General features: G+C 46.3%; 1 protein-coding gene across 1 annotated transcript in view; it reads right to left on the bottom strand.

Annotated features, from left to right (window-relative positions):
• The window catches only part of LOC124024150 (C-myc promoter-binding protein-like), a gene marked incomplete at its 3' end in the record, with an annotated part of 100,696 nt that overhangs the window by 46,426 nt on the left and 39,107 nt on the right, over positions 1-15,163 (bottom strand). Inside the window, 4 exon segments of the mRNA XM_046338147.1 lie at positions 1,726-1,858; positions 2,145-2,278; positions 10,975-11,001; positions 13,586-13,731. Of these exon segments, the coding sequence (XP_046194103.1) occupies positions 1,726-1,858; positions 2,145-2,278; positions 10,975-11,001; positions 13,586-13,731 (440 nt within the window).

Genomic DNA, 15,163 nt, shown 5'->3' with positions numbered 1-15,163 from the left:
CTTGTCATTAGAATATTTCCCTTTGGACTATAGTGTTGGCAGTTGCATGTATCCCTTCTCAGCTAGGGCTTGGTCACTTGGAGCCCAGAGTGGGGAGAGGTCAGGATTGTCTTCATATTTGAATGTGTCTGTAACTATTCCTAAACCGTGTGAAGGGCTCCACAATGTCTGTACTCCTCCTTTTCCCATTGGGGGGGAGGAGTACGGCAGTGTCTGGAACCATTGTATTACCCCTCTGATGTGGCACTTATCTTGACCTAGTATATGACCTAGAGGCTCACTGCCCTCAGTGAGCTTGTCCAGGAGGGAGTGTATTTGAGATGGGAGTATCTAGAATTGACAACTGATATATGCCATTGGATGAGGTAATGTTTTGGTACTATGAAGTACCAAGAACGAGAAGTAGAACCTCGTCTAAGAGACCAAACTGAACGGTAATTTATAGCTAATAGAGATAATCTATCTGGCTATGGGATACTCCTTTTTTTAAGTAAAAGGCCCTTTGTGAAGAGTTCCTCTGTGGTTTGTCATGTAAGTTGAGAGGGGTGGATCTTTGCTATAAAAGATCTGAGTTGCAATTATGTTGACACTCTCAAAATGCATTTATAGACACTGAATTGATCTGAGAGTCACAGGGCTATGGTGAAGCTCATATTATTAAAATATGAAGTTTAAGTGTAACACTGACTGGTGTGTGGTTTGTAACTATCATCATTTAGTAATACAGGAAATTACCACGACAGGAGACAACTTGATCTCCTGGAGGGGTCGGGGGGGGGGGAGAAGGGTTGGAGGGTCAAGTGAGTATAGCCTTGCTATTGAGAAAGGCCGCTGTAGGCAGACATGGCTCTCAAGAGAAGACAGGCTATGTGCTCACTGCCCACAAAATGAGGTGGAAACTGAGCTGCACTTCCTAACCTCCTGCCCAATGTATGACCATATTAGAGAGACATATTTCCCTCAGATTACACAGATCCTTGAGGAATTTGAAAACATATCCAATTTTGATAAACTCCCATATCTACTGGGTGAAATTCCACAGTGTGCATCACAGCAGCAAGATGTGTGACCTGTTGCCACAAGAAAAGGGCAACCAGTGAAGAACAAACACCATTGTAAATACAACCCATATTTATGTTAATTTATTTTCCATTTTGTACGTTAACTATCTGTTAACAACACTGTATATAGACATATAATATGACATTTGAAATGACGTTATTCTTTTGGAACTTCTGTGAGTGTAATGTTTACTGTTAATTTCTATTGTTTATTTCACTGTTGTATATTGTCTATTTCACTTGCTTTGGCAATGTTAACACATGTTTCCCCTGACAATAAAACCCCTTGAATTGATATTAAACACCACGTCTGGACAGACAAAACACTGAGGAGTTCCATTCTCCTTGCTGGACTTCCAGTAGTCAGACCTGAGACATCAAGGGACTCTCTGGCCAATCAGTGACATTAAACCATAAAGAATGTGTGTATTGTGCATTGTGTGTGTGTGTGTGTGTGTGTGTGTGTGTGTGTGTGTGTGTGTGTGTGTTGTGTGTGTGTGTGTGTGTGTGTGTGTGTGTGTATTGTGTGTGTGTGTGTGTGTGTGTGTGTGTGTGTGTGTGTGTGTGTGTGTGTGTGTGTGTGTGTGTGTGTGTGTGTGTGTGTGTGTGTGTGTGTGTGTGTGTGTGTGTGTGTGTGTGTGTGTGTGTGTGTGTGTGTGTTGACCTGTTTGGTGCGTCTGAACATGGGTGCAGGGCTAGTTGGGCAGCTCTGTCGGGCAGCCAGCCGAGAGGCAGGGGGTCGGAGGCCTTCCATGGGGTCAAACAGATCAAGACTCAACACCGGGAAACCTGCATAGCTGGGGGAGGTAGAACACACTGGGGTTAACACATAGCTGGGGGAGGCAGAACACACTGGGGTTAACACATAGCTGGGGGAGGCAGAACACACTGGGGTTAACACATAGCTGGGGGAGGCAGAACACACTGGGGTTAACACATAGCTGGGGGAGGCAGAACACACTGGGGTTAACACATAGCTGGGGGAGGCAGAACACACTGGGGTTAACACATAGCTGGGGGAGGCAGAACACACTGGGGTTAACACATAGCTGGGGGAGGCAGAACACACAGTGGGTTCAGCACCTGTAGCAGAGTGGGTGCTCCTCTCCATCAGGCAGGTGGGGTAGTTCAGGGGGTGTGATGAAGACTGTGTGCTCGCTGCGCTGTGATTCATCAATCTCTATCAGCCTGGTCTCATCTGGCTTATCGCTGTCCACCTGAGAGGAGGGACACGAAAACATGAATGTGCAGGAAGGGAACTAGGCCTCAGGGTTGTATTAACAGCCTACCAAACAATGCAGAGTATCCACTAGTCAGTCCCTGTCCTAGGAGACAGTCCTTCACTGCGTGTAGCTAGTCCCTGTCCTAGGAGACAGTCCTTCACTGTGTGTAGCTAGTCCCTGTCCTAGGAGACAGTCCTTCACTGTGTGTAGCTAGTCCCTGTCCTAGGAGACAGTCCTTCACTGCGTGTAGCTAGTCCCTGTCCTAGGAGACAGTCCTTCACTGCGTGTAGCTAGTCCCTGTCCTAGGAGACAGTCCTTCACTGTGTGTAGCTAGTCCCTGTCCTAGGAGACAGTCCTTCACTGTGTGTAGCTAGTCCCTATTCTAGGAGACAGTCCTTCACTGTGTGTAGCTAGTCCCTGTCCTAGGAGACAGTCCTTCACTGTGTGTAGCTAGTCCCTGGTAGTTGATCTGTCTGTCTGTCTGTCTGTCTGTCTGTCTGTCTGTCTGTCTGTCTGTCTGTCTGTCTGTCTGTCTGTCTGTCTGTCTGTCTGTCTGTCTGTCTGTCTGTCTGTCTGTCTGTCTCTCTGTCTGTCTGTCTGTCTCTCTCTCTCTGTCTCTCTCTCTGTCTCTCTCTCTGTCTCTCTGTCTCTCTCTCTGTCTCTCTCTCTCTCTCAATTCAACATGGGAAACATGTGTTAACATTGCCAAAGCAAGTGAGGTAGATAATATATAAAGTGAATATATAAAGTGAAGTAAACAATAAAAATGAACAGTAAACATTACACATACAGAAGTTTCAAAACAATAAAGACATTACAAATGTCATATTATATATAAACAGTGTTTTAACAATGTACAAATGGTTAAAGGACACTGTCTCTCTCTCTCTCTGTCTCTCTCTCTCTGTTTATCTGTTTCTCTCTCTGTTTATCTGTCTCTCTCTCTCTCTGTCTGCCTGTCTCTCTCCGTCTCTCTCTCTCTCTCTCTCTCCCTCTCTCATAGATGGTGTACGTCAGGCTCTAAAGTTAAATGAACTGTGAGTAGATAAAACTCCACTTTGTGCTGAGAGGTCAATTAAAGCTGTTAAAGTTAGGGTTAACTGGGTCAGTAACTCATGGGCTGTGTGAGGATGTGTTTAGTGTGGGAGCAGACGGACGAGGTGGAGACGTTAAGGTGTTATTTGCTTAGTAAAAACATTGTTAGTCGACACTGCGACAGTGTCTGTCTGGTCTCTTCTTCATCTTCTGGGTAAAACGTCTCATTTAGTGTGGAATCTTTCCTCTACTGCTGGAAACCACTTCATTACTAAAACAATTAAAATGAGATGTTTTCCCATGTTGAGAAACACTTTAAAATAAACTGATTAAGGTCTGGTTGTACAGTGTGTTACAGTCTGAGTGTTTAGTATTGCAATAGAGCAGCACTAGCCAGAGAGACAGCGATGATGTAAAACCATGCCAGAGGCTACACTTCCTCTGTTGGAGTAGACAAGTCCAAAACAAAGACACGAATGCAAAAGCTAAAGCACTGGACTGCAGAGAGAGGCTGTGTTTCTCTGTTTCTGGTCGAGAACATTGAGTTCAGCTGATCTCGACATGGAGCTCTCTGAGGGAGGGAGTGTGTGTGTTTGTGTGTGTGTAATCCTCTCAGGGACACCACAGTGCAGTGAGGGTGTCATTGAGATAAGCCCTTCTGGTGAGTTAACCTGATATACTTAAGGATTAGGGAGAGGGATGGATCGAGGAAGGTAGGGAGGAGGGAGGGAGAGAAAGATGGATCGAAGGAGGGAGGCAAGGAGAGAAGGATGAATCGAGGAAGGAGGGAGGAGTCAGGGAGGGAGAGAAAGATGGATCGAGGAAGGAGGGAGGAGTCAGGGAGGGAGAGAAAGATGGATCGAGGAAGGAGGGAGGAGTCAGGGAGGGAGAGAAAGATGGATCGAGGAAGGCGGGAGAGAAGGATGGATCGAGGGAGGGAGGAGTCAGGGAGGGAGAGAAAGATGGCTCGAGGAAGGGAGGGAGGGCTCCCTGTCTCCCTCCCTGTCTCCTTCCTCTCTCCCTGTCTCCAAGCCTCCCTCCAGGCCTCCCTCCCTCCCTCCAGATACTGATTACTGAATGTCATGTTTCACTACATCAGATGTAGAGGGAGAGATCTGACAGGTCAACACAAACCACTGAGTCTACTAGACCCAGTGGACTACACACACACACACACACACACACACACACACACACACACACACACACACACACACACACACACACACACACACACACACACACACACACACACACACACACACACACACACACACACACACACACACACACACACACACACACAGCAAATGGACCACATAATTGGATCAGGGATTCAGTACACAGTACACAGACAGAGGAAGATACGCCTCAACTGTAAACCTCCACATCAACTGTAAATCTCCACATCAACTGTAAACCTCCACATCAACTGTAAACCTCCACATCAACTGTAAACCTCCACATCAACTGTAAACCTCCACATCAACTGTAAACCTCCACATCAACTGTAAACCTCCACATCAACTGTAAACCTCCACATCAACTGTAAACCTCCACATCAACTGTAAACCTCCACATCAACTGTAAACCTCCACATCAACTGTAAACCTCCACATCAACTGTAAACCTCCACATCAACTCTAAACCTCCACATCAACTGTAAACCTCCACATCAACTGTAAACCTCCACATCAACTGTAAACCTCCACATCAACTCTAAACCTCCACATCAACTGTAAACCTCCACATCAACTGTAAACCTCCACATCAACTGTAAACCTCCACATCAACTCTAAACCTCCACATCAACTCCAACTGTAAACCTCCACATCAACTGTAAACCTCCACATCAACTGTAAACCTCCACATCAACTCTAAACCTCCACATCAACTGTAAACCTCCACATCAACTGTAAACCTCCACATCAACTGTAAACCTCCACATCAACTCTAAACCTCCACATCAACTCTAAACCTCCACATCAACTCTAAACCTCCACATCAACTCTAAACCTCCACATCAACTCTAAACCTCCACATCAACTGTAAACCTCCACATCAACTGTAAACCTCCACATCAACTGTAAACCTCCACATCAACTGTAAACCTCCACATCAAACCTCCACATCAACTGTAAACCTCCACATCAACTGTAAACCTCCACATCAACTGTAAACCTCCACATCAACTGTAAACCTCCACATCAACCTCCACATCAACTCCTCCAATCAACTGTAAACCTCCACATCAACTCTAAACCTCCACATCAACTGTAAACCTCCACATCAACTGTAAACCTCCACATCAACTGTAAACCTCCACATCAACTGTAAACCTCCAAAACTGTAAAATCTCCACATCAACTCTAAACCTCCACATCAACTGTAAACCTCCAATCACTGTAAACCTCCACATCAACTGTAAACCTCCACATCAACTGTAAACCTCCACATCAACTGTAAATCTCCACATCAACTGTAAACCTCCACATCAACTCTAAACCTCCACATCAACTGTAAATCTCCACATCAACTGTAAACCTCCACATTTTTTTATATTTTTTATTTCACCTTTATTTAACCAGGTAGGCTAGTTGAGAACAAGTTCTCATTTGCAACTGCGACCTGGCCAAGATAAAGCATAGCAGTGTGAACAGACAACACAGTTACACATGGAGTAAACAATTAACAAGTCAATAACACAGTAGAAAAAAGGGGGAGTCTATATACAATGTGTGCAAAAGGCATGAGGAGGTAGGCGAATAATTACAATTTTGCAGATTAGCACTGGAGTGATAAATGATCAGATCAACTCTAAACCTCCACATCAACTCTAAACCTCCACATCAACTCTACCATCAGGTCTTTTACACATCAATGAGCTGCTAAAAAGCCCTTCTCAGCTCAAGTCATGAAAAATTTCAAGGCTGAAATCATTAGAGAATGAAGGTAGGGGTTTCTACCACAGACACCAGTGCTGCAGCAAACTGGATACAACGATCCACAACGGAAGACTTGGTGTAATGCAGAGTAGAGAGACTCGCTGTGTTTTACTACAGAAGGGAAGGTAGCAGAGTAGTATATTCACACTAGCATACCCTGTAGAATGAAGCAATATATTCACACTAGCATACCCTGTAGAATGAAGCAATATATTCACACTAGCATACCCTGTAGAATGAAGCAATATATTCACACTAGCATACCCTGTATAATGAAGCAACATATTCACACTAGCATACCCTGTAGAATGAAGCAATATATTCACACTAGCATACCCTGTAGAATGAAGCAATATATTCACACTAGCATACCCTGTAGAATGAAGCAATATATTCACACTAGCATACCCTGTAGAATGAAGCAATATATTCACACTAGCATACCCTGTAGAATGAAGCAACATATTCACACTAGCATACCCTGTAGAATGAAGCAATATATTCACACTAGCATACCCTGTAGAATGAAGCAACAGTAGTATGGACAGAACTTAGTTGACAGTAAATCAGTTGTGTCAGGGTGGTAGAGTGTCAGGGTGGTAGAGTGGTATAGTGTCAGGGTGGTAGAGAGTCAGGGTGGTAGAGTGGTAGAGTGGTAGAGTGTCAGGGTGGTACAGTGTCAGGGTGGTAGAGTGGTATAGTGTCAGGGTGGTAGAGGGTATAGTGTCAGGGTGGTAGAGTGGTAGAGTGTCAGGGTGGTAGAGTGTCAGGGTGGTAGAGTGTCAGGGTGGTAGAGTGGTATAGTGTCAGGGTGGTATAGTGTCAGGGTGGTAGAGTGTCAGGGTGGTAGAGTGGTATAGTGTCAGGGTGGTAGAGTGTCAGGGTGGTAGAGTGTCAGGGTGGTAGAGTGGTATAGTGTCAGGGTGGTAGAGTGTAGAGTGTCAGGGTGGTAGAGTGGTATAGTGTCAGGGTGGTAGAGTGTCAGTGGTAGAGTGTCAGGGTGGTAGGTAGTGTCAGGGTGGTACAGTGTCAGGGTGGTAGAGTGTCAGGGTGGTAGTGTCAGGGTGGTACAGTGTCAGGGTGGTAGAGTGTCAGGGTGGTATAGTGTCAGGGTGGTAGAGTGGTATAGTGTCAGGGTGGTACAGTGTCAGGGTGGTAGAGTGGTATAGTGTCAGGGTGGTACAGTGTCAGGGTGGTAGAGTGTCATAGTGTCAGGGTGGTACAGTGTCAGGGTGGTAGAGTGGTATAGTGTCAGGGTGGTAGAGTGTCAGGGTGGTACAGTGTCAGGGTGGTAGAGTGGTATAGTGTCAGGGTGGTAGAGTGTCAGGGTGGTAGAGTGTCAGGGTGGTAGAGTGTCAGGTGGTGGTAGAGTGTCAGGGTGGTATAGTGTCAGGGTGGTACAGTGTTAGGGTGGTAGAGTGGTATAGTGTCAGGGTGGTAGAGTGTCAGGGTGGTAGAGTGTCAGGGTGGTAGAGTGGTATAGTGTCAGGGTGGTAGAGTGTTAGGGTGGTAGAGTGTCAGGGTGGTATAGTGTCAGGGTGGTAGAGTGTCAGGGTGGTAGAGTGGTATAGTGTCAGGGTGGTAGAGTGTCAGGGTGGTAGAGTGTCAGGGTGGTAGAGGTAGGGTGGTATAGTGTCAGGGTGGTAGAGTGGTAGGGTGGTAGAGTGTCAGGGTGGTAGAGTGGTATAGTGTCAGGGTGGTAGAGTGGTAGAGTGTCAGGGTGGTAGAGTGTCAGGGTGGTAGAGTGTCAGGGTGGTAGAGTGTCAGGGTGGTAGAGTGGTATTAGTGTCAGGGTGGTATAGTGTCAGGGTGGTAGAGTGTCAGGGTGTCAGGGTGGTAGAGTGGTATAGTGTCAGGGTGGTACAGTGTCAGGGTGGTAGAGTGGTATAGTGTCAGGGTGGTACAGTGTCAGGGTGGTAGAGTGGTATAGTGTCAGGGTGGTACAGTGTCAGGGTGGTAGAGTGGTATAGTGTCAGGGTGGTAGAGTGTCAGGGTGGTACAGTGTCAGGGTGGTAGAGTGGTATAGTGTCAGGGTGGTAGAGTGTCAGGGTGGTAGAGTGTCAGGGTGGTAGAGTGTCAGGGTGGTAGAGTGTCAGGGTGGTATAGTGTCAGGGTGGTACAGTGTCAGGGTGGTACAGTGTCAGGGTGGTAGAGTGGTATAGTGTCAGGGTGGTAGAGTGTCAGGGTGGTAGAGTGGTATAGTGTCAGGGTGGTGGTGGTACAGTGTCAGGGTGGTAGAGTGTCAGGGTGGTAGAGTGTCAGGGTGGTAGAGTGGTATAGTGTCAGGGTGGTAGAGTGGTAGAGTGTCAGGGTGGTAGAGTGTCAGGGTGGTAGAGTGTCAGGGTGGTAGAGGGTGGTAGAGTGTCAGGGTGGTATAGTGTCAGGGTGGTAGAGTGGTAGAGTGTCAGGGTGGTAGGTGGTAGAGTATCAGGGTGGTAGAGTGTCAGGGTGGTAGAGTGTCAGGGTGGTAGAGTGTCAGGGTGGTAGGTGGTACAGTGTCAGGGTGGTAGAGTGGTACGATGTCAGGGTGGTAGAGTGTCAGGGTGGTATAGTGTCAGGGTGGCAGAATGTCAGGGTGGTACGAGTGTCAGGGTGGTAGAGTGGTACAATGTCAGGGTGGTAGAGTGTCAGGGTGGTAGAGTGTCAGGGTGGTACAGTGTCAGGATGGTAGAGTGCCAGGGTGGTAGAGTGTCAGGGTGGTACAGTGTCAGGGTGGTAGAATGTCAGAGTGGTACAGTGTGAGGGTGGTAGGATGTCAGGGTGGTGGAGTGTGAGGGTGGTAGGATGTCAGGATGGTAGGATGTCAGGGTGGTAGAGTGTGAGGGTGGTAGGATGTCAGGGTGGTAGAGTGTGAGGGTGGTAGGATGTCAGGGTGGTAGAGTGTCAGGGTGGTAGGATGTCAGGGTGGTAGAGTGTCAGGGTGGTAGGATGTCAGGGTGGTATAGTGTCAGGGTGGTAGGATGTCAGGTTGGTAGAGTGTCAGGGTGGTAGAGTGGTAGAGTGTCAGGGTGGTAGAGTGGTAGAGTGTCAGGGTGGTAGGATGTCAGGGTGGTAGGATGTCAGGGTGGTAGGATGTGAGGGTGGTAGGATGTCAGGGTGGTAGAGTGTCAGGGTGGTAGAGTGGTATAGTGTCAGGGTGGTAGAGTGTCAGGGTGGTAGAGTGGTATAGTGTCAGGGTGGTAGATTGGTACAATGTCAGGGTGGTAGAGTGGTAGAGTGGTAGAGTGTCAGGGTGGTAGAGTGGTATAGTGTCAGGGTGGTAGAGTGGTAGAGTGTCAGGGTGGTAGAGTGTCAGGGTGGTAGAGTGTCAGGGTGGTAGAGTGTCAGGGTGGTATAGTGTCAGGGTGGTAGAGTGTCAGGGTGGTAGAGTGGTAGAGTGTCAGGGTGGTAGAGTGTCAGGGTGGTAGAGTGTCAGGATGGTAGAGTGTCAGGGTGGTAGAGTGTCAGGGGTGGTAGAGTGTGTCAGAGGGTGGTAGAGGGAGGGGATACTAGACAGGAGAAGAAGGGTGGTAGAGTGTAGGGTGGTAGAGTAGTACTAGACAGGGTGGTCAGAACACCATGGTATAGGGTAGGTAGCAGAATGTCAGGGTGGTCAGGGTGGTATAGTCAGGGTGGTAGAGTGTCAGGGTGGTAGAGTGTCAGGGTGGTAGAGTGTCAGGATGGTAGAGTGCCAGGGTGGTAGAGTGTGAGGGTGGTACAGGGTGGTAGGATGTCAGACCATGGTGGTAGAGTGTGAGGGTGGTAGGATGTCAGGGTGGTGGAGAGGGTGACAGAGTCAGGTGGTAGGATGTCAGGGTGGTAGAAGGGCTGATGTGAGGGTGGTAGGATGTCAGGGTGGTAGAGTGTCCAGGGGTGGTAGGATGTCAGGGTGGTAGAACACAACTGTCAGGGTGGTAGGATGTCAGGGTGGTAGAGTGTAGAGGGTGGTAGGATGTCAGGGTGGTACAGTGTCAGGGTGGTAGGATGTCAGGGAGAAGGTAGAGGATGTAGCTAGACAGTGAGTAGAACACTGTCAGGGTAGAGTGTCAGGGTGGTAGAGTGGTAGCAGTGTCAGGGTGGTAGGATGTCAGGGTGGTAGGATGTCAGGGTGGTAGAGTGATGGTAGGACTGACAGGGTGGTAGAGTGTCAGGGTGGTAGGATGTCAGGGTGGTAGAGTGTCAGGGTGGTAGAGTGTGAGGGTGGTAGGATGAACACTGATAGATGTCAGGATAGAGTAGCTACTAGGGAGTGAGGGTGGTAGGATGTCAGGGTGGTAGAGTGTCAGGGTGGTAGGATGTCAGGGTGGTAGAGTGTCAGGGTGGTAGAGATGTCAGGGTGGTAGACAGATGTCAGGGTGGTAGATATTAGAGTGGTAGAGTGTCAGGGTGGTAGAGTGTGAGGGTGGGATAGGATGTCAGGGTGGTAGAGTGTGAGGGTGGTAGAGTGTGAGGGTGGTAGGATGTCAGGGTGGTAGAGTGTCAGGGTGGTAGACTGTGGGGTGGTAGGATGTCAGGGTGGTAGAGAACACTGATAGAGGATGTCAGGGTGGTAGTGTCAGGGTGGTAGGATGTCAGGGTGGTAGAGTGATAGAGGGTGGTAGAGACAGGGTGGTAGAGTGTCAGGGTGGTAGGATGTCAGGGTGGTAGAGTGTCAGGGTGGTATAGAGGATAGCAGGGTGGACAGGGAGTGTCAGGGTGGTAGAGTGTCAGGGTGGACACAGTCACACTCACCTTGCCTCCTTTGTCTGCACTGTAGAGCTGCATGCACAGGGAGGCAGAGAGGAGAGGGGGAACAAGAGAAGAGAAGAGAAGGGAGCATATTGAGTTAGAGACAGTTGGAGGAGAGCAGGACTGATGGTAAATGAAATAACCAGACAGTACCATGGTTAAAGGAAATAACCAGACAGTACCATGGTTAAAGGAAATAACCAGACAGTACCGTGGTTAAAGGAAATAACCAGACAGTACCATGGTTAAAGGAAATAACCAGACAGTACCTTGGTTAAAGGAAATAACCAGACAGTACCATGGTTAAAGGAAATAACCAGACAGTACCATGGTTAAAGGAAATAACCAGACAGTACCATGGCTAAAGGAAATAACCAGACAGTACCGTGGTTAAAGGAAATAACCAGACAGTACCATGGAAAGAACACTAAAGGAAATAACCAGACAGTACCATGGTTAAAGGAAATAACCAGACAGTACCATGGTTAAAGGAAATAACCAGACAGTACCGTGGTTAAAGGAAATAACCAGACAGTACCGTGGTTAAAGGAAATAACCAGACAGTACCATGGTTAAAGGAAATAACCAGACAGTACCATGGTTAAAGGAAATAACCAGACAGTACCATGGTTAAAGGAAATAACCAGACAGTACCATGGTTAAAGGAAATAACCAGACAGTACCATGGCTACTAAAGGAAATAACCAGACAGTACCATGGTTAAAGGAAATAACCAGACAGTACCGTGGTTAAAGGAAATAACCAGACAGTACCATGGCTAAAGGAAATAACCAGACAGTACCATGGTTAAAGGAAATAACCAGACAGTAGACAGTACCATGGTTAAAGACAGAAATAACCAGACAGCTACTAGACAGGGAAGAAATAACCAGACAGTACCATGGCTAAACTAGAAATAACACTGACAGTACCATGGTTAAAGGAAATAACACTGACAGAGGATAGACAGTACCATGGTTAAAGGAAATAACCAGACAGTAGAACAGATACCATGCATAGTTAACAGGAAATAACACTGATAGTACCATGGCTACTAAAGGAAATAACACAGACAGTACCATGGTTAAAGGAAATAACACTGATAGGTACCATGGTTAAAGGAAATAACACTGACAGTACCATGGATAAAGGGCTGATTGGACTAGAAGAGGCTAGACAGGAAGAAAACCAGCTAGATGTTAATCAGGGGAAGAACACTGGGCAATCTTATCCACAATGGGTCAAGAACACTGTGGGTGCAGGCTTTAGACTCCAGCCAAGAGTAACACAACTAATTAAATTACTCACAAGGTGTTTCCCAAAATGCATACTACAGTGCTCACTGATTGAGCAAATTGGAGCACGGGAGAACACTGGAGTATGAGGATAGCAAACTCAGGAAAGAACACTGAAATGCTGGGTTAGACAGGGAGAAGAACACTTCAAGTACTTTTTTTTTTACAAGCACTAATATTTATTTTTAAGGACTACTACTAGACAGGGAGAAGAACACTGATAGAGGATAGCATAGCTACTAGACAGGGAGAAGAACACTGATAGAGGATAGCATAGAGACTAGACAGGAGAAGAACACTGAAGAACACTGACTAGAGGATAAGAACATAGAGGATAGCATAGAGACTAGACAGGGAGAAGAACACTGATAGAGGATAGCATAGCTACTAGACAGGGAGAAGAACACTGATAGAGGATAGCATAGCTACTAGACAGGGAGAAGAACACTGATAGAGGATAGCATAGCTACTAGACAGGGAGAAGAACACTGATAGAGGATAGCATAGCTACTAGACAGGGAGAAGAACACTGATAGAGGATAGCATAGCTACTAGACAGGGAGAAGAACACTGATAGAGGATAGCATAGCTACTAGACAGGGAGAAGAACACTGATAGAGGATAGCATAGCTACTAGACAGGGAGAAGAACACTGATAGAGGATAGCATAGCTACTAGACAGGGAGAAGAACACTGATAGAGGATAGCATAGCTACTAGACAGGGAGAAGAACACTGATAGAGGATAGCATAGCTACTAGACAGGGAGAAGAACACTGATAGAGGATAGCATAGCTACTAGACAGGGAGAAGAACACTGATAGAGGATAGCATAGCTACTAGACAGGGAGAAGAACACTGATAGAGGATAGCATAGCTACTAGACAGGGAGAAGAACACTGATAGAGGATAGCATAGCTACTAGACAGGGAGAAGAACACTGATAGAGGATAGCATAGCTACTAGACAGGGAGAAGAACACTGATAGAGGATAGCATAGCTACTAGACAGGGAGAAGAACACTGATAGAGGATAGCATAGCTACTAGACAGGGAGAAGAACACTGATAGAGGATAGCATAGCTACTAGACAGGGAGAAGAACACTGATAGAGGATAGCATAGCTACTAGACAGGGAGAAGAACACTAATAGAGGATAGCATAGTTACTAGACAGGGAGATACATTTCACAGAGGATAGGTCTATATATGACTAGGATGATATAGTACTATAAACCAAGCTGTATGGGGAAGGGTTAGGGTTATTTCAGAGGATAGGTCTATACAGGACCAGGATGACAGTATTATAAACCAAGCTGTACCTTGTCCACACAGTCATCGAAGAAGGCCAAGCTGGCGTCTTTGTCTGAGACGAAGGAGCACTCCTCTATGAATCTGATGAACATCTGAGTCTTGGTCATCAGGGAGTAGAACTTCTGGTGGGACCGGTCTCTGCTCTTCAGGAACCCTACAGAACATTACAACCATATGAGAATCATAACAAGATACAGTAGAACTTCTGGTGGGACCGGTCTCTGCTCTTCAGGAACCCTACAGAACATTACAACCATATGAGAATCATAACAAGATACAGTAAAACTTCTGGTGGGACCGGTTAAAAGATACAGTAGAACGTGGTGGGACCGGTCTCTGCTCTTCAGGAACCCTACAGAACATTACAACCATATGAGGAACCTTAAAAGATACAGTAGAACGTCTGGTGGGACCGGTCTCTGCTCTTCAGGAACCCTACAGAACATTACAACCATATGAGAATCATAACAAGAACCTTAAAAAGATACAGTAGAACGTCTGGTGGGACCGGTCTCTGCTCTTCAGGAACCCTACAGAACATTACAACCATATGAGAAACCTTAAAAGATACAGTAGAACGTCTGGTGGGACCGGTCTCTGCTCTTCAGGAACCCTGAAGAGGACGGTTGGGGAGGGAGAAATGGAACATTTGTAGTTCACTGCTAGATATATCTGGCAAAATAGGTTTAGGGTCTTGGAACCTTGACCATGAAGCACGCTGCTTAATTTTGTAATTTTTTTAACCTTTATTTAACCAGGTGAGTCTTTATTTAACCAGGTAAGTCTTTATTTAACCAGGTAAGTCTTTATTTAACCAGGTGAGTCTTTATTTAACCAGGTGAGTCTTTATTTAACCAGGTGAGTCTTTATTTAACCAGGTGAGTCTTTATTTAACCAGGTGAGTCTTTATTTAACCAGGTGAGTCTTTATTTAACCAGGTATGTCTTTATTTAACCAGGTGAGTCCATATTTAACCAGGCAAGTCTTTATTTAACCAGGTACATCTTTATTTAACCAGGTGGGTCTTTATTTAACCAGGTAAGTCTTTATTTAACCAGGTAAGTCTTTATTTAAACAGGTAAGTCTTTATTTAACCAGGTGAGTCCATATTTAACCAGGTGAGTCTTTATTTCACCAGGTAAGTCTTTGAGAACACATTCTCTTTTAAAATAACAACAGATGTACCTTAGCTAGGCACAGTCGTGCAGGTAAGTTAACACATGGCCAATCTAGGGTGCAAAACAGGGAAGTGACTTCCTTAAGTGTTAAACCGAGCTGGGCTGACTAGCAGCTGACCTGTTTAACAGCTGACTTGATTAACAGCTGACTTGATTAACAGCTGACTTGATTAACAGCTGACCTGTTTAACAGCTGACTTGATTAACAGCTGATCTGACTAACAGCTGACCTACAGGACAGACAGGGCCAAGGGGAGTGAGGAGGATGGTTGGTCATTGGCTCACTGCAGTCATGGAGGCCAAGCTTTGTGTTGTTGTGGGTCCCTACAGTAATACTAATGGACAGCTGATAGATTCTCTATGGATACAGATACACCCACACCACTTGGCCAAAGAAACACATTGAGA

Source organism: Oncorhynchus gorbuscha, unplaced genomic scaffold (assembly GCF_021184085.1).
Source record: "Oncorhynchus gorbuscha isolate QuinsamMale2020 ecotype Even-year unplaced genomic scaffold, OgorEven_v1.0 Un_scaffold_1747, whole genome shotgun sequence".
In the NCBI taxonomy this organism is placed as follows: domain Eukaryota; kingdom Metazoa; phylum Chordata; class Actinopteri; order Salmoniformes; family Salmonidae; genus Oncorhynchus; species Oncorhynchus gorbuscha.
Note: the sequence above shows the minus strand (reverse complement) of the source record. Positions and strands in the feature narration are given on the sequence as shown.